Source organism: Apodemus sylvaticus, chromosome 2, assembly GCF_947179515.1.
Source record: "Apodemus sylvaticus chromosome 2, mApoSyl1.1, whole genome shotgun sequence".
Classification (NCBI taxonomy): domain Eukaryota; kingdom Metazoa; phylum Chordata; class Mammalia; order Rodentia; family Muridae; genus Apodemus; species Apodemus sylvaticus.
In genome coordinates this window covers 6,220,786-6,247,882 of record NC_067473.1, presented here as the reverse complement: position 1 = coordinate 6,247,882, position 27,097 = coordinate 6,220,786, and the positions used below count along the sequence as shown (strand labels likewise).

The following is a 27,097-nucleotide window of genomic DNA, read 5'->3' as shown; positions in this document are numbered from 1 at the left end:
CATCAAAGAGGAAGGGAACAGAAAGAATGCATCAGCTGCAGAGGGTGTGGGAAGAAAGCTAACTTCTGGCACTATCGGACACTCAGCAGCTGTGATTATTCATACAATATTATTGGGGCCTGCCCCGTCACAGGATGGAGTGGGGCTCATGCACACTTTCTTCAGTGATAAGATACCCAGGCTCCTGTAAAGAACTCCAATAAACCTCAGGGATACACATAGAACACATTAAAGTAAAAGGGAAGAAAGCTGGGAACCAGGAGTGGGGGTAGGGATTAGAGGGCGGGGCATTAGGAGGCAGGCGTGAGCGGGTGTGGGGAAGACCACCACTGAATACCTACGCAAGAAACAATCAGAATATGTAACTAACATTTGCGAACAAAAAACATTAAGAAAGGTAAGGGTTGTCCTTTTGGACAACAACACAGCTTACATATATTGCCTTTGTATAGTCTGGATACAATTCATCTTCCGTTTAACTATTTGCTGAGAAACCCTATGCTGATAACAGTAAGTTCTCTGAAGGTAGGAAACAGTCTGACACTGTGAAAACCAATTTGAAAATCCGAACTAACTTCTGCAGACCTTTGAGGGATATTCTGAAACTTCTGTTTCTGAGTTAAGTCTGGCAACACTTTACTGGGCAATTATTTACACTAATATTCTTTGGGATACAAAACTATAGGGTCGCATGGCTTTGCTTCTGCTAAATTAATTAAAAGTAGTAAAAACAGGTTGACACCAGTCTTCCCTAACTGTTCTGTCCCACAACAGCCAATGTCTTCCTTATGCTTTCTTCTGTGCATTTCCTGAGACAGAATGGTGGATTTTCCTTTCTCAGGAGCTGGAGATCTCGACTAGGGCCCACATATGCTATTAAGCACTCTGCAGGCTCAGCCATGATCCAGCCTTAACTCTGTCCTCTGCATCAGCACATGGGCTATTCTGTTGCCCAGGCTGTCCTGTCCTGTCCTATCCTGGACTCCACTGTGTCTGTCTGGCTTTGAATTAGAAATATTTCTATTTCTCCTTTTACAACATTGCTTGAAAGAGGCGCCACATGGCAGACTGAGCCCTTGGTCCTTGTAAAATCATACAAGCAAATACAATCTGATGTTGAGAAACTGAACTAGAGAAAACTGTTTCTGCGGCTGTCCAACCAGTGTGCTGGCGTGGCCCTCCTGAAGTGCAGCCTCCGCCTGTCGGTGCTGAGACCAAACCACGGACAAATGTTCTCAGACTGCACTCAGCGTGCACTGCCAGCATGCCAGCTCCCACGAGGAGAGTTTCTTTATGTAGCACCGTCTCTGCTGGACAGTGGGATTCCCACTGGACGATTATCAAACCAAGTATTTCTGATGAGGTTTCTACTCTACCCTGGAGGGCTTTCCTGTTATTGAGATGTGAACCAAGCTCTTATGTTCCACAGTAGATCTTGTAGGGCTTTCTTGGAAGGCTGGGGGAAGGGCAGATGGAGGATGAATCAACGGTGACCCACGTATTAAGAGAGATCGCAGTGCCTTGGGCCTGCACACTCTGGGTCTGCACTACCCTGCTTTTTACTGGTGCCCACTTACCTGTTAAAAATAAAAGTAACAGGGAAGCCAGGCATGGTGGCGCATGCCTTTAGTCCCAGCACTTGGGAGGCAGAGGCAGGCAGATCTCTGAGTTTCAGAGAGGGCTACCCAGAGAAATCATGTCTTGAAAAATTGAAAAGAAACAAAACTCCAAAAACTAAGAGATCTCCTTCCTGCACTGTTAATAGTGGGAGGAAAAATTTAAAAATTTAGGTCACATCTTTTTCAACTGTGCCTATGTGTATGTATGAGTGTGAGTGAGTGTGTGAGTGTATGCATCACGCACAAGCCTCTAGTGATCCAGGGATCACTTGTATCCACTTTCCCAACACTGGGTCCCGGAAGTGCTCCGTCACACCTGGCTTTCCTGTAGGGACACGGGGCCTGAAGCCAGGTGCTCACAGTCACTGTGTAGCTTTGGCTAAATAGTGAGACAATGGCTCGACAAACAAGTCAAAAATCAAACAAATAACTTAAAACAAACAGCCCCCACAACCTGAAATAAAATGATAAAAAGGTAAACGTTAGAGAACGGAATACGAACCTTCCAACCTGGTACGTGGGAACAGCTGTGGTGCCAAACCTTTGCATGCCGTAGTAGTTAACGAAGCCGGTTTCCTTCAGAGACTGCATGGCTTGCCGCACTTGCTCATCAGTTCCTGTTATATTCCTGCAGGGACCCAAGTTAGCCGAAGAAAAACCGGAGAGCCAAACACACTTCATGGTGCACAAGATAAGGACAGCTTCTACATTTCACCTTTTCTTCTCCCTCCCAAGGACTGTGTTGGCTCATTTATGTGATTATATAAATTTACCATTTTTGAGACAGGGTGTCTCTCTGTGTAGCCCTGGCTGTCCTAGAATTTGCTTTTGTATACCAGGCTGGCCTTGAACTCAGAGATTCTACTGCCTCTGCACTTTAATCCTCACTGCTGGGATAAAAGGTTCACACCACCATCGTCCGGCTTGTTTTGACCAGTTTTAAGTACCAATTATTATAGCATAGAGCCCACGTGCAATGTGGTGCAGCATCTACTGCTATGTAGTTCCCAAAGTTCTTCACTATCTCCAAATTCATGAATTCATTCACTCACTCATTTTGCACTCTTGATACACACACACACACACACACACACACACACACACGCACGCCAGGGCCAGCCTCCGATCCACGTAGACCAGGCTGGCCTTGAGGCAGTGTGATCTCCTGCCTCTGCCTCCTGAGTCCTAGGATTACAGGCAGGTGCAACTAAGCCTGATCCTAAACTGAAACTTACAGCAACAAATAACTCTCTATCAGAGCAAGCTCTAATCTTTCTGAATGTGTCCTCACACAAATCAAATCACAGGCTCTTTTATTTTTTTAAAGATGTATTTAGATGTATTTATTTTATTTATATGAGCACATTGTAGCTGTCTTCAGACACACCAGAAGGGGGCATCGGATCCCATTACAGATGGTTGTGAGCCACCATGTGGTGGCTGGGAATTGAACTCAGGACCTTTGGAAGAGCAGTCAGTGTGCTCTTAACCACTGAGCCATTTCTCCAGCCCCTGTATCACAGAATCTTTATCTTTCAGTCTGTATCTGAAGGACACAGTGCTTCTGAAGGCTATGGGAAGCTTTTCAGGGAGGGACAAAGACCATTTATCAGAAAAAAATACTACACAATATTTATTCCTCATGCCTACAGGCCTTGCTCTCCTGGCCTTTCTATGTGACCCAGGTACCCTATACCCAATTGGCACATGTGCAGACAGACTCCTGGGACCCTGCTACAGGCCCTGGTTCTGTGCTCCTGCCCCTTCTCCCCCCCCCAGCTCTGTCCCTCCCCCCCCAGCTCTGTCCCTCCCCCCCCCCCCAGCTCCGCACTCACTCCCACTGTGGAACTTTACCTGAGAACAACAGTGAAGTGGTTTCCTTGAAGTTCTCCTAACTTCAGAGGGGTTTTCTGATAGCTGAAATTCCCGAGCTTAAAGTTCATCAGGCACTTATTCAGGTGCGCAAGTCTTTGTGCACTTATTCTTTAAAGAAAAGAGCAGAAGTAGGACCATGAGTTCCCACCAAACATACATACAGGGCACACCAGGGCTGGGACTGCAAGGAGGCCGGCAGGAGATAGCTAGGTGCCGGGTTTCCTTTCCTACTGGATTACTGCTGTGCAAAACAGTATTGGAATAATGGGACTTAAACACCAAGGAGAACACTTAAGTAAGAGATGTGGCACTGTCTACTCTCCATGGGCACGAGGCGGCAGCTGATGGTGCTGGCAGACAGCAAACCACAAAACTGTAAAGAATAGCATCTCACACTTACGATTAGCCGTAATTGGGCCAGTACGAAAAAGACTGCAAAGTCTTAACCACAAAACAACCTTGGAAGCACAAAACCACAGAGAAGAAGCCTCACTGGTCTACTTCTGCACTTCCTCACCCTTTGAAAGCACACTGAAGATGTGCTGCACTCACACAACCTCGTAACCTGCTGTTTCACACAAGGGTTTCCCACGCTGTCAGAACTGTCTCATTAGAAAGTCTTTTGTCTTCCTTGACATGAAATCTATGCAGAAAAGCAAGCAGCCTGTTCTTTCTTTACCCTCCCCTCACAGCTGTTGTTAAGTTTCTTTGAAATAGTTTATTTTTATTTCTGTGTGTGTGTGGGGGGGGGGGTGCGTGTGTACGCGTGAATGCGTACAGATACCTCCGGAGGGCAGTCATTGGCTACCCCAGAGCCAGGGTGACAGGAGGCCACAGCTGCCCAGTGTGGGCGCTAGAAATCAAACTCAGGTAAGAGCAGCATGTACTCTACTGATGAGCTAGGCCTGCAGCCTCCTGGCCTGGATAGGTTTGAAATAAAATATTAACATAACAAATATGTAAACAAATAACAAAAGATGTTTATCTCAGAGTGCTTCATGTTCTTGAAAATGGTAAACTTTATATTTTTATTAAAAACAACCAAACCAACCAACCACAATCGAGGCTGAAGAGACGGCTCGGCAGTTACTAGCACTTGCTGTTCTTAACAGAGGACACGGGTTCGATTCCCAGCACCGACCCGGAATTCCACTTCCAGATCCAACGTCCTCTTTGGACCTCCACAGGCACCACACCTGTGCACATGGTACACATATAGGCAAACTACTCACATGTAGATGAACAAAACAACACAAAAGGCCAAAAGCCCCCGGAAGGGCTATAAGGACATCTTCCTGGTCAGCCTCAGGTCTGTCCCAGGCCATTCAAGGTTACATAGTGAGACCCTGCTTAAAGACAGACAAACAATGCCCGAAACCTCAAAACACAGTACAGAAGGAGAGGCGCCTGCCAGCACTTTCCCGCCCCATGCCCGTCACTGACATCCCCACCTCGAAGGCTTCCACACGAATCTTCGGATTTAATCCGAATACAAATGAAGTCCTTAGGTCCGCCTAGGCTCCAAGAATCCAATTTTATTTATCTATTAGTGTCTTTAAAACTCTCTAATTTGTATCATGGACTATTTGTTTCCAATGTTCAGTTATTAGAAACAATGCAACATAATACATCACAGTGCCTAGGAGCATCGTTTTAATTTTTCCTTAATTTTTCCTGTGTCCAAGCTTCCTTTGAAGTGACAGCTACTCTGTCAAGTAGCAGAGACAAGGGGTGGGCCTGGCTTGAGTCTGTCGGTGGCTTCCAGTAGAGTTGTGTCTGTGCATACATGCATACATTTATGTTTATGTGTGTGGACACTGGTGCATATATGTCTATGAACAGAGGACTGTGGAAGCACTGAGGTGTGGCCTCGCCCCCACACAGCTGTTCTCCGACCAGTTCCACAGGCTTCTCCAGTTCTAACACAAGGGGCAAACTAATGGGGCCACTTTGCCCTACTTGTTGGCCAAAGTAAATAAATCAAAAAAGAAAATGAAACTACATACAATTTTAGATTTCTCCTTTACAGGGCTGAAGACGCCTCAGCAATTAAGAGGACTGGCTGCTCTTCCAGGACCTAAGATGGTTGTGGATCTCAGCACCCACACCAGACTACTTACCTGCAATTCTAGCTCTAGGGGATCTGATGCCCCCTTCTGGCCACTGAAGGTACCCTACACAGAGCACACACACACATACACACAAATTAAAAATAAAGCTTGAAAAGGATTCACCTGGGGCTGGAGAGATGGTCAGTGGTTAAGAGCACCTGTTGCTCTTGCAGGAGACCCAGGTTTGATTCTCAGCACCCACACAGTGGCTCACAACCACCTGTACTTCAGTTCCAGAAGATCTGACCCCTCTTCTGACTTCCTTGCTTGCTCTGTCAGGAAACCGACTGACCAAGCTCCATCTCCCTTCCCCACTCTTGGTCACTGTTTGGTATCCAGCCTCACTATGTTAGAGAAACGGGTGAAACCTGACCACCCAGTTCCCTACCCCCGAGAAGCGGTAGAGCCTCACACAAACCCGGGCAAGCTGGAGCAGATGTGCCCCAGCTGCCAAGTCACGCAGGCCCCACACAAACCCGGGCAAGCTGGAGCAGATGTGCTCCAGCTGCCAAGTCATGCAGGCCCTTGGATGGAGGTGTGGAGGGAGGACGCTGATGAGAACCCACAGGAGCAGAGGATCAGCATAAAAACAGTGGGGACCAACTGATGGAGCTCGGAGTCAGAAGACACCGCTGGAGAGACGGACAGTGTTTCAGAGCAGAAACAGAGTAAATAAATAAAACAAAAATGAGCGAAAGCAAAAGACAGGGGCAGAGAAGAGCCAAGCCACCAGCCTGGCTGTGACCGTGACCGTGAGCCAGAGAAGAGCCTGATGTCCGTCTTACCTCAGCCTCTTAGCTGTCTTCAGAATGTACTCACAATGCGGGCAGTGCATCCCCACCCAGGCAGCACTGGCCCCACAACCTCTAACCTTCCCAGAAGCCCTATGGTGGTTAATGTGCTTTTTGTGTAAAGATTTCCCCATTTTGGACATTTCATGTAAATGGAAAGAAATCAAATAATGATTTAAAAAACAAAAGTCTGAGTACTTAGTGTGATTTTTTTTATTGTTTTTAAATATCAGGGTCACCCTATGTAGCCCAGGCTGGCTTCAAAGTTGCTATTTTCTAGCTTCACTCTACAGAATGGTAGAATTACTGGCCTGTGACAACGTCCCCAACAATGCAACAATCTTAAGCTTATTACACTGTAGGATCTAATGGGACCTCATTTTTTTTTAAAAGATTTATTTTATGTATGTGAGAACATTGGATCCCATTACAGATGGTTATGAGCCACTAAGTGGTTGCTGGGAATTGAACTCAGGAAGAGCAGTCAGTGCTCTTAACCTCTGAGCCATCTCTCCAGCCCCCGGGACCTCATTTTTTTTATAGTTGAACAACATCCTCTTCCCCAATACACCACAGACAGCCTTCTCTGCATCTATGCATGCGGCACAGCCCAGAGCTACATTTAGTTCTTAAAGGTGAAGGCACTCACTGATCACACCGGTCACCAATTCTGGGGAGTGCGGAGCAAGCCTTGCTGGTTGTCAATTCATGTGTGACAATCTTGTTTCTAAGCAGTAAGGGCCAACAAACCACTCTGTCCCATTGCTGCCTTTAGTAAAACAGAGAAATTCTGGCCCAAGCTCAGACAGGAGCAGGCAGGAAGCAAGCCACTCTGAATACGGCTGTTTGAGATTACAAAGTTGATTAGAGTTGAAATTACGAAGCGGATCAGAGTTGCAAGAAGCAGGAGAGAAAAGATACTTATCCCAGAACTGGTCAACCTGGCAAGAATGAAATCCCTGCGGGCAGAACAGGCTCATCCTGTTCACCGGTTCTCATGGAAAAGGCCAATTTACCCACCACGTGGCTCCATTGAGCAAACACAGGGTGCAGCCTGTATCCTCTAGATAAGTGCAATGTGCTTCCAAGAGGCCAGCATTTAGATGTCGATTGCAGTTCCTCACAAAGTAAACAGGAAAATGAAAGCAGGTTCTCTGAGGACAGAGCAGTGCCCTGATCAAGCCTGACACCTGCTGGCTCTGGACGAGTCCAGTGCCTCACTTTAAAAATTAGCATTATTCATTTTTGTTTTTTTTCAAGACAAGGTTTCTTTGTGTATCCTTGGCTGTACTAGAACTTGCTCTGTGGACAAGGCTGGCCTTGAATTTAGAGATCTGCCCGCCTCTGCCTTCTAAGTGCTGGGATTAAAGGAGCCCCGTTAAAAGTTATTATGTTTCAAATCCCCAAATTCACAATGCCTCTCCTCTGCCCCCATTTCAAACAAAGGGGCATCTTCAGGCGTAAACAGGAAATGTGATGGAGAGGGGTTCCTATGACAACGTGCCACTGCCTCAGGTTAAGGAAGAAAAGGACTAGGGTACTCAGCAGGCTGTGCCCACCCTCTTTCCCTCTCTCTCTCTCCCTCCCTCAACACCTTCTTTCCTTGCCTGCCTTAATAGTCTGAATGCACTTTTACTGTTTTTCCATCTCCTCCCCTTTTAGTTTAGCATACAGGGACCAAGTTTCCTTATGTCATTTGTACGTGTGTCATTTCATGCCTTGTACCCTGCTGCCTGCCCAATTCTTGCTGAGATTCCAAACCTTCTTAAAATCGTCTCCATCTCTACATTTTTGCCACATATATGCCTACATTCTCTTTTCTTCTCCTGTCTTCACCCCCTCTCATGATACCCCTTCTCCCCAACACCAACAACTTAAAACTCACATAGCCAGGGAGGTGTGGGATCTGTCTGAGTCTCGGGGATTTTGCTTACCTAATGTTCTTCTGCAACATCTATTCACCTAAAAATAATGAATGCGCTAGGAGTGTGTCTTTTCTGTACGGATGTCATGCTATCTGCATGATCCAGGTGTAGCATATGAACTGCTGAGGGGGCACACAGGAAGTTGTATTTCTTATTCCAAGCCCAGAAAGCTACTCAGTGGGCAGTAATGTATTGTGTGCCGTAGGTCCTTCTAATATCTCTATAACCTATTTTATTGGTTTGGAGATAACAACGTTTAAGTCCCCCACGCTCCCCCACGCTCGCCTTCTGAAATCAAGACTGTCAGTTCTCACCCAGGGCAATACTGCCTCCGGCCGGCCTCGGTGGCATACTAGGTAAGCTGGAGACAGTTTTTATTTCATCACTGTATGTGGAGCAGGGGTTTGTTACGTGCTTGTCATATGGAAAGGACAGAGATGAGAGAGGATGCCAAATGTCTTACGACGAACAGGACCAGTTCCAACAACGGACACTTTCCCAGTTGCAAAGCATGCAGTTCAGAGGTGAGATGCCTTCATCTAAACGAAAACCACAGCGTCCCTTATCTGCGCGAACTTCCCCCGGCTGGCCTTCCGGTAAGTGCCAGGCTTGCCCGCAGACTCACTAAAGCACATCCCTAGTGAGCTCTCTTGCTCCAGCAGGGGCTCGGCTCATCTCTCTGTCCTGTTTTATAATTACTTCAAAAGCAGGGCCCATCTGTCCATCTGTATGTCTGCTTCATACAAAAGCTCTTACTCACTGTTTCCTAGGTGAATATTAAAGGACACGTGATATTTAATAAATGAGAGAAAGGCATTCTTTTGGCTCTATCACAAATGGCTTTTTAAATTACTCAAAAACAAACAAAAACAAACACCGAACCACATGTGATAGATTAGGAAACAGAGAGAGATTCAGGGTGAAAAAAACGAAGTAGAAAAGAATATCTACAAAAATGCAGCAGCCGAGCTGGCAGGCGGCTCAGGAGACATGGGCGGCTGCGGCCAACTCTGAGTCCGATCCAAAGGGGCCACAGGGAAGGACAGAGTGGATTTCTTCCCGTGGTCCTTGATCTCCACAAATGTGCCACTGTCTGCTCATACAAGCGTACATATGCACACATAGCAAATGCACACGTCTACAGGATTCTAAAAGGCAGAGACCTTGTGAAGCTGCAAGCCTTAAGTCTGGAAAGCAGAGCTGACACTGAGGCTGAGCACTGGACAGGCGCAGGGGCGGGGCCAGGCGCAGGGGCGGGGCCAGGCGCGGGGGCGGGGCCAGGCACGGGGTGGGGCCCCACTTACTTGAGAACAGCAATCTCCTGGACTGTGATTGCCCTTTTGTCTTTGGTTCCCATATAGGAGAATATGTTTGGTTTTACCCTGATGAGACAAAAACAAAGCAATGTGAAGTCACATACCATAACCAAAGCACATTTCTAATAACGTAAGTCTCAAAATACACACACTAAATGCATTAAGAGGATAAGGAGAAACTACAGATAAGGAAAATACAAATCAATGTGCAAATTAAAGCAGCAACAGCAAGCTGCCTTCCCAGCTGGGTTTGATTCAGAGCCTCTGTGGCGATCAGAGGATCAACTGGTGTTCAGACTGGGCTAACCAGGGCAAACCACGCAAGCTGCACTCTTTCATAGTCAGAAACAATTTGTTAAGTTACATAAAACTGCTGGGCGGTGGTGGTGCACGCCTGTAATCCCAGCACTCTGGGAGGCAGAGGCAGGGGGATTTCTGAGTTCAAAGCCAGCCTGGTCTACAGAGTGAGTTCCAGAACAGCCAGGGCTATACAGAGAAACCCTGTCTTGAAAAACCAAATCAAAAAGAAAAAAAAAAAAAACCCACAGTAAAGGGGGAAATATTCTAGAGGTATAATGTAGCATTTTGAACATTTTATAGGTTCAGTTCTCAAGATGTTATAGTAAATCCCGACTGTGCACCCCAGAGGGACTATTTCCGTCTGTCTACATCCCTAGGAGGGCCGTCCATTCTCTAGGATACGAGGCTCTGAGGAGAAGCCACAGACTATTTTTAGGAAGCGAGTAAAAACAGTGAAATGTTATTTAATTGGGAACAGTAATCAGGGCCCGCCTGTACTCTCCTCAGACTCCTGGAAGCCGTGACTCCCACCATCTCATAGTATATAACATTTGGAAACAAGGCCCTTAGATGCCCAGTTTACAATGTGGCTTCTAGGTAGACTACATAGGGTTCTAGGACAGACAGGGCTAGTGACCCAGCCTGAACAAACAAAAACAAAAGAAAGAAACAAAAAAATAAAAGGAGAAAACCCTTATATACGTTGATCTTGAAACCTGTGGCTTCTGGAATGGAGGGAGAATTCTGACTGGCATCTGCTGTTTAAGGTATGTGGTATTTGGTGACAGCTGCTCTGGAGAGCACACACCCTGTATAGCCATGTCTAAACAGCGTTACATTTCCACAGAATACAAATTTGTTGTGGTATCTGCAGATATTTCTTTTCTTTCTTTAAAAATAAAAAGTTATTTTAGCTGGGCATAGTATACCTCCTTTAATCCCAGCATCTGAGAGGCAGAGGCAGGCAGATCTCTGAGAGTTCGAGGCCAGCCTGGTCTACATAGGAGGTTCAGGACAGCCGAGACTGTCACACAGAGAAACCCTGTCTTGAAAAACCAGGAAAAAAACCAAACCCAAACCTATTTTATATGTAAGAGTGTTTGCCTGCACGTACTGACGCGCGCACTACAAGCACATCTGGTGCCTGTGGAGACCAGAGGAGGGTTGGGTCCCTTGGGACTGATTATAGATGGTTATCAGCCGTGATGTGGGTGCTGGGAACTAATCTGGGTCCGAGGGGATGTGGGTGCTGGGAACTAATCTGGGTCCGAGGGGAAAGCAGCCAATGGTCGTAACTGCTAAGCTATCACTTCATCTCTGCTAAAAACACAAACACACAAAAATTCTGGCACCTCACCCACCCTCAAAACCTACAATCTCTACTATAGTTTCATCCTTTTGAGCAAATATCATTTTCCCCTGGCAGTACTGGTAACTCTTAATAGTATGTGAATTACTTTTACTCAGAACTTTTACTCTGAATTTCTAGCACGGGGATTAAGATTTATTTATTTTATTATATGTAAGTACACTGTAGCTGTCTTCTGACCCTCCAGAAGAGGGCATCAGATGTCATTATGGATGGTTGTGAGTCATCCTGTGGTTGATGGGATTTGAACTCAGGACCTTCTAAAGAGCACTCAGTGCTCTTAACTGCTGAGCCATCTCTCCAGCCTTAGCAGGGGGATTAATAAGTTTATTGCTTTACTTTCCGGAACATTACCATTAGGAAGCTCGTTTGTCCTCGGATCCCTGTTCTTTTCCCTGCGTTTACACAGAAAGAAGAGTACCTTACTGATCTGTAAGGACAAAAACAAAACACTGACCGCAGATACTTGGACAGGACATTGATGGCGTCCATGGTGTCTTTGTTTTCCTTGTAGAGGACAAAGTGGCAGTAACTTCCCCGGGATTTTGGCCAAGAGTGTTTTCTTGGATCTTAAAAACAAAAAGAGTTAAATGTCATATATACCATGAAAACTCTCTATGACTTGGTATAGCCTGATTGCTACAACCGTTCTTTTAACTGAATATTTCAATCATGCTACAATCTGGAAGCAAATCCTAAACAGTGCAAGATTTAGATTTAAACTACTCAGAGTAAAAAAAAAAAAAAAATCAGGACTCTGAGAAAACTAAGCTACAGCTACAATTTGCAAATACTACAAGTAATTCACGAATCCTATACAACAGAGGTGGGCTGTTTGTTGAGGAGTGTATTTAGTTTCAATGGCACAAAACTCCACGAAAGAAAAATTATAAAAAAGGATTTTGTATAATCAACTAAAAAGAATCTCTTTGTTTTGAAAATTTTTCCTTTGTCCTTAAACAAGTCTTTTCACACAAACTTAGAAATCCTTTATCTTCAGAGGCAGAAGATATTCCTAGTGTAGAAGTTAACTGAACATCTGGCTTCAAGCAAAAACACTTCTTGGTAGCAGGTTAGTGATTTCATCTACAATGTAAAGAACCATCAACCACTGTAGACAAGCAGTAACCCTCCTCAGAAAAGCACCACAGTATGTATAAATACCAAGAAAATCAATGTCCTTCTTGATGATTGTGAGAGTCATGTATAGAAACATTCTGTACAGTCATGTACAGAAAAATATTCCAAGGACCTCTTCCGCTCTTGGAGTGAATGTCTCACCATTTCCATGGGCTTTTAGGAGTGGAAACACCTTTTTCATTTGTTCTTCTAGCTCACTATCCTGAAGCCGAGTTCTCTGACAATGCTGGCACTTCACCTTGTCTACAGGAAACACCGACCGCTCTTACCTGCCGCAGCTCTGACCTCTGTCCGAATGCACAGCATAAAGAGCACAAGAGAGCAGTGTTTAAGTTATGATACTGTCAGCGTGCTTTGGAGGTGAGCATGCAGTGGTCGCGTGGGGACAGAGACTGGAGACTGCCACAGCACCCAACAGTTCTGTGCTAGTCAACAGCCATTCAGACTTCAACAGTGGAATGTTGCAGAGGCAAACAGCAGCTCGCAAACTCCCCACTAGGCATGGCCTTCCTGCCTCAATCCCTTCACAATGGGCATGTCAGTCCATCCTCCAAGCTGCCCCGTCTGCAGCCATGGGGTACGGCAAATCCTCAAGTCTACATACTGAATGACTTTCTACGCACTTTTTTTCCCCATAAATACAGCACGCGATGTCTGACATGCTGTGTGTAATGAGACGCTGCTGCTTTGTTTGCTTCATGCTGCTGTGTGTTTTATAAGTTTCTTGCACTGAAATGTAAAAATCTTTACAATTTGGACACTGGGATTATTAGTTTTCTCTATTCACCAACTTATATAGGTTAGAAGATTTAAGAGATGATGTATGAGACACGTCCAGTGAGTGCAAGATTCTGCCCTCGCTTTATCATCAGCTATGTCTATAATAAAAAGCTAAAAGCCAAGAATGGTACAAGCTGGTGAAGTGTGGCGACATGCTGTGACTGACCTTTTGCAGTCATGGGACAGCACAACCCGCAAGAAGCAATGCAGGCCTGAGACTGCAGACCCAATGCCTCCTCTCTCACAGGACACCAAAGACTGCAGAACAGAGACTACAGACCCAATGCCTCCTCCCTCACAGGACACCAGAGACTGCAGACCCAATGTCTCCTCCCTCATAGGACACAGTGGAGCGCTGCTGACAACGTGCACCTCCTGTCAGCTGACCCAAGCACAGGTCAGGAATTCAATGGTCTCTGCAACTAACAAATTCAAGCATTCATTTTCTAAGAATACTCAACATATAAAAGCATAAATATTTGCACTGGGAATATCTTGAATAAGCAAAAATTCTACCTTTTGGACTCTACACGAACTGCAGTCCCTGGGAACACTAAGCAATGCACACCTAACCTTGAAATGTGAATGAGGTCACAGCGCTTTTCAGTTTTGAGGCACTCTATAATACATTTGCAAAGCACTCTAAGGCTGGAGAGCTGCTTCCTATTTCCAGGAGGCTGGTACTATCTTAGAAAGGTATGACACCACAGTCCAGACCTGCACAGAGGAAGCCAGTTAACCAGGGAAATGGGGGAAATCACGCCCAGAGGCCCTGTGAATGAGGTAGGCAGGTGTTGGAAGCCTGGGAGGGCGGCACAATGGGGCAGCATGCAGAGCCTTCTTTCTGCTTATTCAAGGGTGTCTTCATGGCAGCACCCAGATGCAGCACCCACGCGCCAGCCTTCTGCTTCTCAGTGTCCTGCCGCACCCGCTGCCTTTACGGCTGTCCTTACGTCTGCACCTGCTCCGTTTCCTATGCCTCGCATTTGACATATAAAATACATTCATGGCTCCCTAGCTTCAAAGTCACGTTTACGTCTTATCTTACTGTACTGCTCCCTTTTCTCTCTCCACTTAAACAGCCCTGTCTGTGTGCTGCCTTTGTCTCAGCCTTTGTGGAAGCTCTTCCCCAGTCTCGTCATTAGTTAAGCAAGCAGGCACCAGCGGTTTCCCGTGCTGCTCAGCGAGGGGCACAGTCCCGACCCACTGCAGCGCCCCGTCCACTGCGGTCCCGGGGAGATGCGCTGTGTCTGTGCCTCTCCCTCCTTAGCAGGTGAAGGCCCGGGTCAGAGACCCTGCCTGGGAACCATTTATTTCAGAATGTTCAAAGAATTATGTATATATCACACAAGGCTTCCCTCCCTGAAGGCAGTATCCCTTTTGGACTATGTAGCTCAGGTTAGCCATGAACTCATGGTTCCTTTGCCTCTTGAAAGCCAAGAGGATACAAGTATGCTACCATGGCCAGCCCCAGAGTTCTTTTTTTAAGTTTGTGGTTAAAAACAAGTTCTTAGCCGGGCCGTGGTGGTGCATGCCTGTAATCCCAGCACTCTGGGAGGCAGAAGCAAGCAGATTTCTGAGTTCGAGGCCAGCCTGGTCTACAGAGTGAGTTCCAGGACAGCCAGGGCTATACAGAGAAACCCTGTCTCAAAATAACCAAATCAAAAACAACAACAACAGCAACAACAACAAAAAAACCTCAAAAAACAAGTTCTTAAAAGCAGTGGGATGCATATATAATTCCAAAATATCAATTTATTACTTGGTTATATAATGTTATAATAATTTTATAAAAATTACCATGCTTGAATAGATAAAGCAATGTGTCTTTTTTTTTTTTGGACTAGGTTAATGGCTGGTTATTTCTGATACTGGGCACTGTGATTCAGAAGTTAACCTGTCTATTTTCAAAATTCTCAGTTCTATTTGAAGAAAGTTTAATTCTGAAGTTCTATCTGAAGAAAGTTAATATTGTTAATCTTAGTGGGTGGTGGTGGCAGCACATACCTTTAATCTCACCACTTGGAAGGCAGTGGCTCTCTTGAGTTTGGGGCCAGCCTGGTCTACAGAGAGAGTTCCAAGACAGTCAGAGAGACACACACACACACACACACACACACACACACACACACACACACAAATCCTGTCTCAACAAACTGAAAAATAATTTAAAAAATAAATAAATAAAATTAAAAAAAATATAAATCTAAGTTGGGTGTGGTGGTGGACAACTATAATCCCAGCACTTGAGAGGCACAAGTGGAGTCAGAAAGATAGAAACATAGTGAGTTTGAGGTCAACCTGGGCTACATGACAACCAAAGGAAGCACTGTAACTTTGTTAAATATCAAATAACCCAGAGATTATAGCAGGGCTTGGCAGCAGGCAAGCTCCAAAAAAATTGAAAGCTTTAAAGGTTGCTACATGCAAGTACCAAAGGGCCCAGAAGAACAGTCGGCCCGCCACTGACACTGGGCTCTGGTCTCAGGGCCATGGATGGCGCCTACACACACACACACACACACACACACACACACACACACACACACACACGGTTCTGATTCCTCTGGGACAGCAGAACAGGAGGAGAAAAGATGAATGCAGTCTTCCCAGACTGTCTCAGCCTGGGAGCCATCTTTGTGAGGAGGTGGAAGAACTTGCAGAAGACAGATTTAGCCCCCCCTCTGTCTAAATGGCCTCAAGCCCAAGAGATCCAGGTCTCTGGGCAAATGCTGGTCCAGTATGGTTCTTTGAGGAGTAAACTATTCTGTTACTCAAATGGGGAGGGGTGCTCATGTCACATAACATACTTACGACGAAATCTTACGATTAAGGAAACATGCTGATCTGAGTTTGAGACCAGCCTGAGACATGGCGAGTCTGAAGCCAGCCAAGACACATAGCATGACCTTGTGTCAAAAACAAACAAGAAGGTGCCTTGAAAGTCCAGATGGAAACCGAACAAGATGAGACAGTATTAAAAAGAGGGGGCAAACTACAATGGCTACCTTGGGCTACAAACTCCCCCGACCTTGCGCAAAACACAGCCTCTCCTAAGAAATCAAGGTCTTTATAAAGAGGCAACCAGTCAAAAACACACAGCTTCACAGCATCTGCGTCGCCACGGCCACACCAGCGGAGTAAGACTCGACATGCCCACAGTTATGTGTGGATACGTCGCTGAGATCACCTCCCTCGCAGTGAGTCCTTCGCAAGCTTGTCTGACAGGGATGCTAAGACACTGTGAGGTGAGCATCGTCCCGCCTGAGCGTCCCGCCTGAGCCTCCCGTTACAGGCATGGGGCACCACGCCCAGCTTCCCCTTGTTTTTCTTTTGGGCATCACTTGAGAGGTAGCCTCAGATCTCCACCTTCCCCTCCCAGCAACTCAAAGCTTCTCACTTCCGGTTGACTGGTTTCAGGGAGTCAACCTGGCCTTTCCTTCAGTCCTTCACTTCATGAGAAGCATCGTTACAAATAACGGAGTCTTCTATATGGCATTATCTCTTAAATTCACTTAGGAGATATTGACTGAGCCCTAACGGGTTCCAGTCTCATATGACATCATCCTATGGCACATCTACTTTGAAATAACAGACCAGTGACAGGAGAACTTGAAACATGCAGCACAGACACAGACATCTTATGTACTGATTTGATGGGGAAAAACAAGAAACATCTAATTCTTCTTCGGGTTATCAGTAAGTGGAAATTCTCCTGGCTGTGGAGAACGTAAGTGAACATAAGAGATGGACTCAGGTGAGCGGCTAACTCCTTAAAATACCACGTTTTCTGTATGTGAGTTTGGCACATACCCATGTTTGGCAAGCAGAGCGGGGAACATGGCCCTACGAGGGGAGGTGAACTCTCAGGAAAGGTCCTGTTCCTTTAAGAGCACACAATGAGCACTGATCCCTCCACTTCCTCTTGAATAGGTCCTCAGTCCACTCTGCTCTTCAGGGCAGAGACGACTCTCAGGCACTGCACTTTCTATGTCTTCACTCATATGAGGCTGAATGCCCACTAGACAGACAGACTGACTGACCTACTCTTCTTCTGAAGTGACTATTAACCACCCCCAGCCCCCGGAGGAGTGACCTGACCCACAGATCCCTCTCTGTAAGATGGCAGATCAGCCATGGACATGAAGAGGCAAGGCAAAGGAGCGGTGGGGGGGGGGGGGGGGGAGACAGCGGCCAATGTCACACTTACTTGCCAAAGCCTTTTTGCCAGCTACATGGTAGGCTACGATGTATTTCCGCCCCTCTCTATCCTCTGTTTTTGTCTCTAGTCCTGGGAAGAGAGATTTAATGGCTTGATGGATGACGGTTCTTTTCTCTTTGGTGTCCTCAATGACCTATTGAAAGCAGGAGATGGCATTACTCTGACAGGATTAAACAGGAAAATAACATCGAGTCAGGAGAGATGCAACTCTACAAAGTCAACAAGAATGCTTGCCTAGTGTTTCGGAAAACTTGTTCGAGCTGCCTGTTATTTCGGATCCTGAGGGCTTGCTGGTGGCGCGTGTCTATCTGCGGCACTACACAAGCCCCTCAGACTCACCGCTTCTTTTAATCCCCATCACCTCCCTGTTAATCCTCTACTGTGCCACACACAGAGACGAGAATGAGACTCAGGGAAGTCCTGGGTGATGTCTGAAGCGGGGAGGCCTCAGAACTGGGTGTCAAACAAGCAGCGAGGCTCTGTGGTCACACACAGGATGCTTATGGTATCAGACAACATGCATGGGGAGCAAGATGCTGACAGACAAGTCTCTGGGGCATGAGAAAGTTAATCCCTCTGCCTCACCTGCCTCCTCCTGAACTTTATTCCATACTAAGTTAATCTTATGGGGGAAATTCTAACACAATAAAGGCAATCAACATAAAGAAAATATAGACTTGGGCTAGAGAGATAGCTCAGGGGTTAAGAGCACTGACTGCTCTTCTGGAGATCCTGAGTTCAAATCCCAGCAATCACATGGTGGCTCACAGCCATCTGTAATGGGATTGGATGCCCTTTCTGGCGTGTCTGAGAACAGCTACAGTGTACTTACATATAATAAATAAATAAATCTTTAAAAAAAAAACTTAAAAAAAAAAAAAAAAAGAAAATGTAGACTTATCATTTAAATAACTTTTGTCAGCTTTTTGACCTTTCTCACTTAGAAACTTAGATTTTACCTCTACCCAATATCAGAAAAGGCTGGATATGCCATAATTTAAAGACAAAAAGATTTCCCAAAATACATAGATGTTATCTGTATTCAGTTCAAATATTTTAGAATTAATTTATTCTCTTAAAAATACTGATGGTAGGACTGGCAAGATGGCAAGTGGTGTCAGCCACACAAAGGTTCCTCTGATGGCCACATGTGCACACACTTTGAGAGTTTTTAAAAACTATAAAGCAATACATTAACTGGGCCACTTGACCTGCAAGGTCCCTTGCAGCCAGAAAAATTACAAGTGCTGATTAGGAGACCTCTAACTTGATTTCACAGCCTAACTGAACTGTTGCAGCCTAAAAGCTGAAAGCATCAACCCAGAGGCTGTGACCGATTGGTACCTTAGCAAAACACAAATGATACATAAAAGAAACTTAAGTATAGTCCTGAGTACATGATTTCCTCACAGGGCAGAGCAAGATCTGTAACTGCTAAAAGTGCTAAGTCGAAATAGCAGTTTTAAACATATATTTAGTCTGAAAATTCAGCAAGTTCTAGGAAGGCATGGTGGCTCACACTGCCTATAAGCCCAACACCTAGAAGATCACAGGGTCAAGGGTAGCTGGGCTACACACAACGCATGCTCTACGACTGAGAGAGATGGTCACCGAAATGAGGGCTACAGAGACCGCTCAGCAGTCAAGAGCTCTTGCAGAAGACCTAGGTTGGTTCCCAACGTCCAGTGGCACCTTATAACCATGTTACCATGTACAACTCAAGTTTCAGAGGAATCTGACACTCTTTTGACCTTCCTGGGCACCAGGCATACATGTGGTACATAATAGACATACATGCAGGAAAAGAACTCACACACATAAAATGTATAAATATAAGTATAAATATATATTTTGTGATAATATATAATGATATATAAACATAAATAAAATATATAGATAAGTATTTAAAACCAAACCAATACCACTATACTAAAACAACAACAACAAAATGATTTTCTCTTCATTTAACAGATGAGGTAATTTGCCCATAGTTTATGCTGTTTAAAGGTAAAAATTGCCCGGGCAGTGGTGGTGCACACCTTTAATGCCAGCACTCGGGCGGCAGGGGCAGGCAGACCCTTCTGAGCTCGAGGCACTGGCCTGGTCTATTGAGTTCCTGGACAGCCAGGGACACACAGAGAACAAAAGAAAACAAAACAGAACACCACATTTAAACTGGGGGCTGTAGAGATAGTTCAGCAGGAAAGAGCAATGGCTGCCCTCCCAGGAGACCTGGGTCCATTCTCAGCACCCACACCGCAGCTCACAACCGCCTAAAACTCCAGTCAGTTCCAGGAGATCTGATACCTCCTCTGGCCTCCTTGAGCGCCAAGCACATATGTGGTACCCGTGTATATCTGATGGAGGTAAAACACCCATAAACATCAACATAAAAAAGGAATAAAGTGAAAACTTCTGTTAGCATCAGGCACATCCGTGGACAGCTAAACGACTTCACACTAATCAGGCATCTTCACTGCCAGCTCTCGGGGACCTGGAGTCATCTCTAGGCAACAGCTCCTGCGTCTGTCCCTTTGTACACGTGCCATCCCAGTCATGTTCTCCTCTCTCTTCTCCCTCCCACAGGCTGCCAATAACCCTCCACGCTATTGCATGGTGTGATTGTCTGGGTCCTTGCTGTCAACTGCTAAAAAGTCCGCAGACGTGAGCTTCCAGGGTAACAGTGCTGTTACACAGGGAGAATGTACACAGGAAGGCACAGGGAAACCTGCACTCTGAATAATTTTGTACTGATTCTTTGTGAATTTCACATCATGTGCCCCAATCCCTCTATACCCCAATCCCTCTGTATCCCAATCGCTCTTATCTTTTGGCCCTTTGCAACATACCCCTAAAAAAAACAAAACAACAAAAAAAAAACAAACCAAAAAACAAAACAAAACAAAAAAACAAAACAAAACAAAAACAAAAAACAAATTAAAAAAAAAAAAAACTCATCCTGGAGGCTGTGGTGTGTTGCACCCTTTTGCCCAAATAGCTTTACCTGCAAATGTTCATTGCAATGAGTCAATGGTCTGGTTTGAGACTCTTGATCCCATCACTCAGGAAGCAGAGGCAGGCAGATCTTTGTGAGTTTGCAGTCAGCCTGGTCTATACAGGACATTCTAGGATAGCCAGTGCTATACAGAGAAGCCCTGTCTTGAAAGACACCCGCCCCCCCCCCCTTATTTTAACTTTGTGTGTTTTTACTTGTTTATTTTTATTTTATGTACATTGCTGCTTTGGGGTCAGATTCCCTAGGACAAGAGCTACAGAGAGTTGCAAGCTGCCATGTGGGTGCTGGGAACTGAACCCAGGTTCTCTGGAAGAGAAGCCAGTGCTCTTAAGTGCTGAGCCATCTCTCCAGCCCTCATTTGTATGTGTTTGTTTCCAGGTGTGCGTTTACACACGTGTACCTGGTGCTCTAGAAGGTCAGAAGAGGGCATCAGATTTCTTGGAACTGAAGCTTCAGACAGTTGTGAGCCACCATGTGGGTGCTGGGAATTGAACTCAGATCCTCTGCAAGAACAAGTAGTCTTAGCTGCTGGCTATCTCTCCAGCCTCAACTGCTTGTCTACACAAATCTTAAACCCATCCTTAAAAACAAAGGTGAAAAGGCCTCCCCAGTCGCTCACTCGGTCACTCGGTGTTGGCCATGGTGGGTGAGAAAGCAGGAACGGGGGAGGGGAGCTCAGGGGGGACACAGAGAAACTGAAGAAGCAAACTGTTGGGCTGAGCTCAGAAACTACTCACTACTGATGGCAGTTTAAAAAAAGTTCCTAAATCTACTTTAAAAGATTTTTTTTTTTTGACAAATGCAATGTGAGTGTCTTTAATCCCAGCACTTGTGAGGCAGAGGCAGTCAGATTTTTGAGTTCAAGGCCAACCAAGGAGACACAGTTATACCCTGTCTCTCCAACAAACAAACAAACAAACAAACAAACAAAACCAACCATTTTTTCCAAACAGGGTCTTATGCCCCCATCCCCACCCTGCCTCCATCTCCTCCTGGGTACTGAGATCCCAGGCCTGGGCCAGTGTGTCCAACTAGCTTAAGAGATTATTTTGAGAAAAAGGACACATTTATAGATCATGTGATCACAAGACCACAAACAAACAACCCAGGAGATATTTTTTTTTTAAATATCTTATTCCTGTTAAAGTGGTGGGTGCAGGAATGTGTAGACCACACAGCTTGATGCTTATGTAATGGAATTAAAGAGAGCTGTTTCTAGAGAGAATTCTGCAAAGCAAGGTGCTCTTTTAACAGTAAAAACATTATTTTTAGCCTGGCGGTGGTGGCGCACTCCTGTAATCCCAGCACTCTGGGAAGCAGAGGCAGGCGGATTTCTGAGTTCGAGGCCAGTCCGTGAGTTCCAGGACAGCCAGGACTATACAGAGAAATCCTGTCTTGGAAAAAAAAAAAACAAAACAAAACAAAACAAAAACAAAAACAAAAAAACCATTATTTTTGCTGGTGATATAAAGAAGCTACAGAATATAATTTATGAGACTATTTTGGAAAGAATAGAAAAGACTAAAACCATACAAGCTCTAGAAGACAGACAGACGCACATAAAGAACAGGGTTGGTTTCTGTAACTATTGGTGATAATAACGCTGTACAACCCAGGGAGCTGAGGAGATAACTCAGTCAGCACAGGTCTTGGTAAGCCATCAGTACTTCCAGAACCCATTCAAAAAAGCTGGGTGTGGCAATCCATACTTGCAGTCCCCGCGCTAGGGACGCAAAGAGAGATAAATAGCTAGCTCCCTAGGGCTCACCTGCCAGCCAGCCAGCCAGGGCTAACTGGGTGAGCTCTAGACCAAGTGAGTGGCCGTCTCAGAAATCAAGGTGGAAGCTCCCAAGGAATGACACCCGAGACTGTCTGCGCGTCCACAAGCCCACGTGCACTTCTGCATCTATGCCCCACAGCTACACAGAGTCAAGGATGGTGGTGTGAGCCTGTTACCTCAGCTCTTGGCAAATGGAGGCAGGAGGATCAGGATCCAGGTTAGTCCAGGCTACACAGCTGGAGGCCAGGATAGCCTATATGAGAAACTATCTCAAATAACCAAAAATTCACCAAAAAATCAAACCAGAAAAATGACCATATTCTTAGGGTTGGGGATAAAGCCCAGGTGGCACCAGCTTAGCATTTTCAAACCCTAGGTTCAATCTTCAGAACCAGAAATAACAAAACAAAGGCAGGATTCATGAATGCCCATAATGCCAGCAGGTGGGAGGCTACAGATTGAGAGCCCCAGGCCATCTTAGGCTATACAGTGAGAGCCTGTCTCAAGACACACAAAAGTCAAACCAAAGTAAACAGCACAAAGAATGAGTGGCAGAGGGGAGGGGAGGAAGGGGGGGGAGGAAGAGGAGTGGGAGGAGGGAGGGAGCACAACCTACGCTAGGACCTTTCTTCTTGGTATTGTCAGGGATTGTGTCTATGGGTAAATTGAGGAATTTCAGAAGCTGAAATGTTCAGAATTTTGTATTTCTGGAAAGTGGTGGTGGGAAAGGAATGCAGGGGTGTGCTGGAGGAAGATAATGAGCCGTGAGAAGCTGGAGTGGCCCTATTAGGAGGTGTGGCCTTGTTGGAGGAAGTGTGTCACTGGGGGTGGGCTCTGAGGTCTCCCAAGCACAAGCCAGACTCAGCAGCACTCTCTCTTCCTGCTGCCTGCCCATCAGCTACTCTCCAGTACCACGAACCTCTCACCTGGAAGTCAGCCCCAACTAAACATTTGCCTTTATAAGAGTTGCTGTGGTCATAGTGTTTCTTCACAGGAAACCCTAACTAAGAGGCTAAGTGATAAGCAGAGACATTTTAGACACTCTAAAGTTTAGTAGTTTATTACGATTATGATTTGGGACCTGGGGTGTAGTTCAGTAGCAGACAGAGGACCTGAAGTTCAAAGCCATCCTTGATTATCTAGTGAGTCTCAGCTCCAGGCTGGTCTGGTCCTCACGAGGCCTTATCTCAAAACAAAGCCAGAGGGAGGTGGGGGGGCACTCAGCATAGAGCACGTGACTGGCGTGAAGGAGGCCTTTGATTACCAGCACCATGGTCAGTTAACACCACAATGGCACTAGATGGACTAACTTAGGGAAATTAAATTCTACAGGAAACAGTTCTAGCTGTTATCTAAGCTCTCCCTTTCTCATACAGCAGTATGAGCAGGGTAAGCAAAGGGCTTCCTCCTCTGCTCCCACTCCGCCCCGTCCACTCCCCCATTTCGCCCCCTTGTTCCCCCAGAGACTAAGCCACTGTAAGGCCAGAGTCCCCTGTCAGGGTAAGGCACCTGACCACCATGGAGGTGGTGGTCACGAGTCTTGGTTACACTGCGCTCACAGACTTTCTTTTTGCAGAAAAACATCACTTTGCTATCCAGGTACGGTGGAGGTTGAGGCTGAATTTAAGGCCAGTCTGGGCTATAGAGAGATTACCCTGATCCAACAGAAGCTGGGTGTGCTGGCAAACACTGCAATCTCAGCATCTGCATGGTGGAGCTACAAGGCAAAAAGGTTCAAATCTAGCCTACACTGAGATCCTGCTTCAGTAAGAATAAAATCAAACCAATTTTTTCCTCGGAAGTTGATTATTTGCCCTGATTTAAACAAATTTATTTGATTGATGGTAGACTTTGCCCTTTGAGATCAATAAGCCGCCCTTTTGTTGAGCACAGCTGATTTTTCAGTGGTCACGTGTTAACATGCACCCAATGAGAAGCAGCCCAGCCCTGAGACCTAGCTTCCTGCGCTGCTTACCTCGATGGCAACACTGGTTTCTTTATTTTTGAAAAGCTGGAGCTCCTCCAACTGCTGCCTGTCCTCAGGTGTCAAGACCGTGAGAGCATCTTCTGGAGGGTCCTTTAGCCACAAGAAATCAAGAGTCACACACGGACAGTAACACCTCATTTGCAGGATCATTAGGAAGAGTGACTACACACAGAAGATGGCTTTTTCTAGAGACATTTTTACCTCTTCGTCCACTGGCACAGATAAGTCATCCAAATGGCTGATCCGTCCATCTTTCCCGATTTCGTGAACAACAAAGTCAGAGTATCTAATGAAAAGCAAACCAAAGCTTTCAAGAAGTGGATGTTTTTATACTTTCTACCTAATTTTAGGACAAAGTTTACTTTTGTTCAAAACAAGAGATTTAAAGAAAATCTTTATTGTCAAGTAATACCAAGCAATCTTCTCTTATTTTAATGAACAGTGAAACACGTGCAGTTTTATACCAGAAGCTTCTAAGATATTATCATAGAGAATATGAACAAATGCAGAAGGGACGTTCATCAGTATTTAGGGCCCCGTCAGACCGGTGCTCGAGCAGCATGCACAGATGAGGACTTGCGTTTGAGGTGGAAGCTAGGCGTGGTAACACAGGCCTGGTATCTGTTGGGGAGTGAGGCCAGGGAGTCCCTAGAGCCTGCTTCAAAAACAACCCAGAAGGACTGAAGAGAGAGCTCTCACTGAAGAGAGAACGTGGGCTTGGTCCCCAGTAACTTCCTGGCGCCCACAACTGCAGGCAACTGCAGAGCCAGTGGACCTGGTGCCCTTTCTAGCCTCCTTAGGCACCATGCACATGCAGACAAATGCATGCAAGGACTCACACCATACACATAAAATCAATCTTTAAAAAATAACCATATGGAGAGTGATTGAGGAGGGCACCTGAGGCTGGCCTCTACTCTTACACACACACACACACACACACACACGCACATGCACGCTCACACACACGCACACACATATCTAGGATTAGACAGTCTGTATTAAAGTCATAAATACAGTCATCAGCTAATTAAAACATCTTGAAATATCTAAAAGAATTTAACAAAACCAATACCACCACCCTCTACGCAGACATTAACAACCTGTATCACTGGGAAATTCTGTTTATTCAAACAGTTTTGGGAGAGATCTCTCCTTGAGAAGGACTAAGAATTCATGTTGAGCCAGCTTGTGAATGAAAGGCTGAACTGCTATGTAAAAGCAAAACAGGAGAAATAGAAAGAAAGCAAGAGCTACCGCAGTGCTGTGCTGTCCTGGCGCGCACCCGGCTTAGGTCGAGAGTCCAGAACAGACACCCGGCATGCTCAAAACCCAATACCATCTGCTTCCTCAGGCAGCTCCTCCACACACTGGACCTTGTGACCACAGGTGTAAACAATCCTTGGGTTTAGAAAAGTAAATCGAGGGGCTGGAGAGATGGCTCAGAGGTTAAGAGCACAGGCTGCTCTTCCAGAGGTCCTGAGTTCTATTCCCAGCAACCACATGGTGGCTCACAACCATCTGTAATGGGATCCGATGCCCTCTTCTGGCCTGCAGGTATATGCAGATAGAGCATCCACACATTAAACAAAATTTAAAAAAGAAAAAGTTTCTCTCTCTCTCTCTCTCTCTCTCTCTCATCGGGGAAGATGGGAAAAATGGAGGAGGGAGCAAAGAGGAATGGCTGGGACTGTAGCTCAGTAGCTGAGCTTGGCTAGCTTGTCTGATCCTGGGGTCTGACTAGGAAGAAATAAGGAGAGAAAGCTAAATACAAGACTGCACTACTTCCTTCTGGAGGATGCAGCACAACTGGAAACGACACTCCTGCCAAACACACCTTTCTTTCAGGATCCCCGAGAAGCCTTGATGTGAACTCACGAACTTGGAGATGCCCACGTCCAGTTCGGTGAGCCCGTGCTTCATCATGTCTGCAAAACTCTCCGGCTCCTCCTCCTCCTCCCCTGCCTCCGAAAGGCCGTCCTCCTCTTCCTCCTCCTCCTCCTGCACCTGAGCGCAGGAATTCTCGCCATCTTTCGCGGTGCTTTCAACCTCTGGCGGCCCAGGCTCGCTCTCACCGCTGTGTAGACCGTCATTCTCTACCCCATCCTGCCTGTCGGTCAGACACCCCTCGGACACCTTCTGTTTCTTTGTCTCCTCGTGTGGGGCCACACTGTCATTATCTTCCACAACAAGGCACCCACGTTTCAGGGACATTGTCATTTCCATCTTGAAGGCCCCAAGAAAACATTTAAGAGAACCTTTCACAGAAGAGAAAGAGTAGAAAGTTAACACTCTCCCATAAAGAGGCTGGTTTTGGCAAACAGAAGCTTGCTGAACTTTGTGCAGAGAGTTCTTTAAAAAAAAATCATTTATTACAGTAATTCTCAGGGGTGTGCAGAGAGGGCTCAATGGTTAAAAACACTTGCTAATCATCCAGAGAACCCACACCTGGCTCTGAGAACACGTGTTGGGTGGCTCCCAACCCCCTGCAAGTCCAGCTTCAGGAGAATAGACACTCTCTTCTGGCCTTCTAAAGCAATCGCAAACATGTGGCACACACCAACACACATACATATAAATAAAGTACAAAAGTAACTTTTAATGAGAAAATAAGCAATTCTGACATCGCAACGAACCCCAATATACAAGAAGAAAACTAGCACAACAGCTTGTATCAGGAGTCCTAAGAACAGCCAGGTCTGGGGGCACAGGCCTATAATCCTAGCACTTGGAAGGTAGATGCAGGTGGATTTCTGTGAGTTTCAGGTCAGGCAGGGCTATAAAGAAGGACCCTTCCTCAACAAACAAACAAACAAACAAATTGTTTTAAGCCAGAATTATGTTTTGTTTTTAGAAGGAATTTATC

At 45.8% G+C, this 27,097-nt stretch overlaps 1 protein-coding gene across 2 annotated transcripts in view; it reads right to left on the bottom strand.

Moving 5' to 3' along the window:
* Nucleotides 1–27,097, bottom strand: part of Pus7 (pseudouridine synthase 7) — a 39,007-nt gene that overhangs the window by 7,074 nt on the left and 4,836 nt on the right. For both annotated transcript variants that reach the window (XM_052173056.1, XM_052173055.1), the window contains exons 2-9: nucleotides 26,069–26,489; nucleotides 24,433–24,517; nucleotides 24,220–24,321; nucleotides 17,437–17,581; nucleotides 11,764–11,875; nucleotides 9,626–9,703; nucleotides 3,474–3,602; nucleotides 2,122–2,247 (exon numbers count right to left, since the gene is read on the bottom strand). In XM_052173056.1, coding sequence (XP_052029016.1) covers nucleotides 2,122–2,247; nucleotides 3,474–3,602; nucleotides 9,626–9,703; nucleotides 11,764–11,875; nucleotides 17,437–17,581; nucleotides 24,220–24,321; nucleotides 24,433–24,517; nucleotides 26,069–26,457 — 1,166 coding nt within the window. In that variant the 5' untranslated portion in view covers nucleotides 26,458–26,489. The remainder of the gene's footprint in view (nucleotides 1–2,121; nucleotides 2,248–3,473; nucleotides 3,603–9,625; nucleotides 9,704–11,763; nucleotides 11,876–17,436; nucleotides 17,582–24,219; nucleotides 24,322–24,432; nucleotides 24,518–26,068; nucleotides 26,490–27,097) is intronic.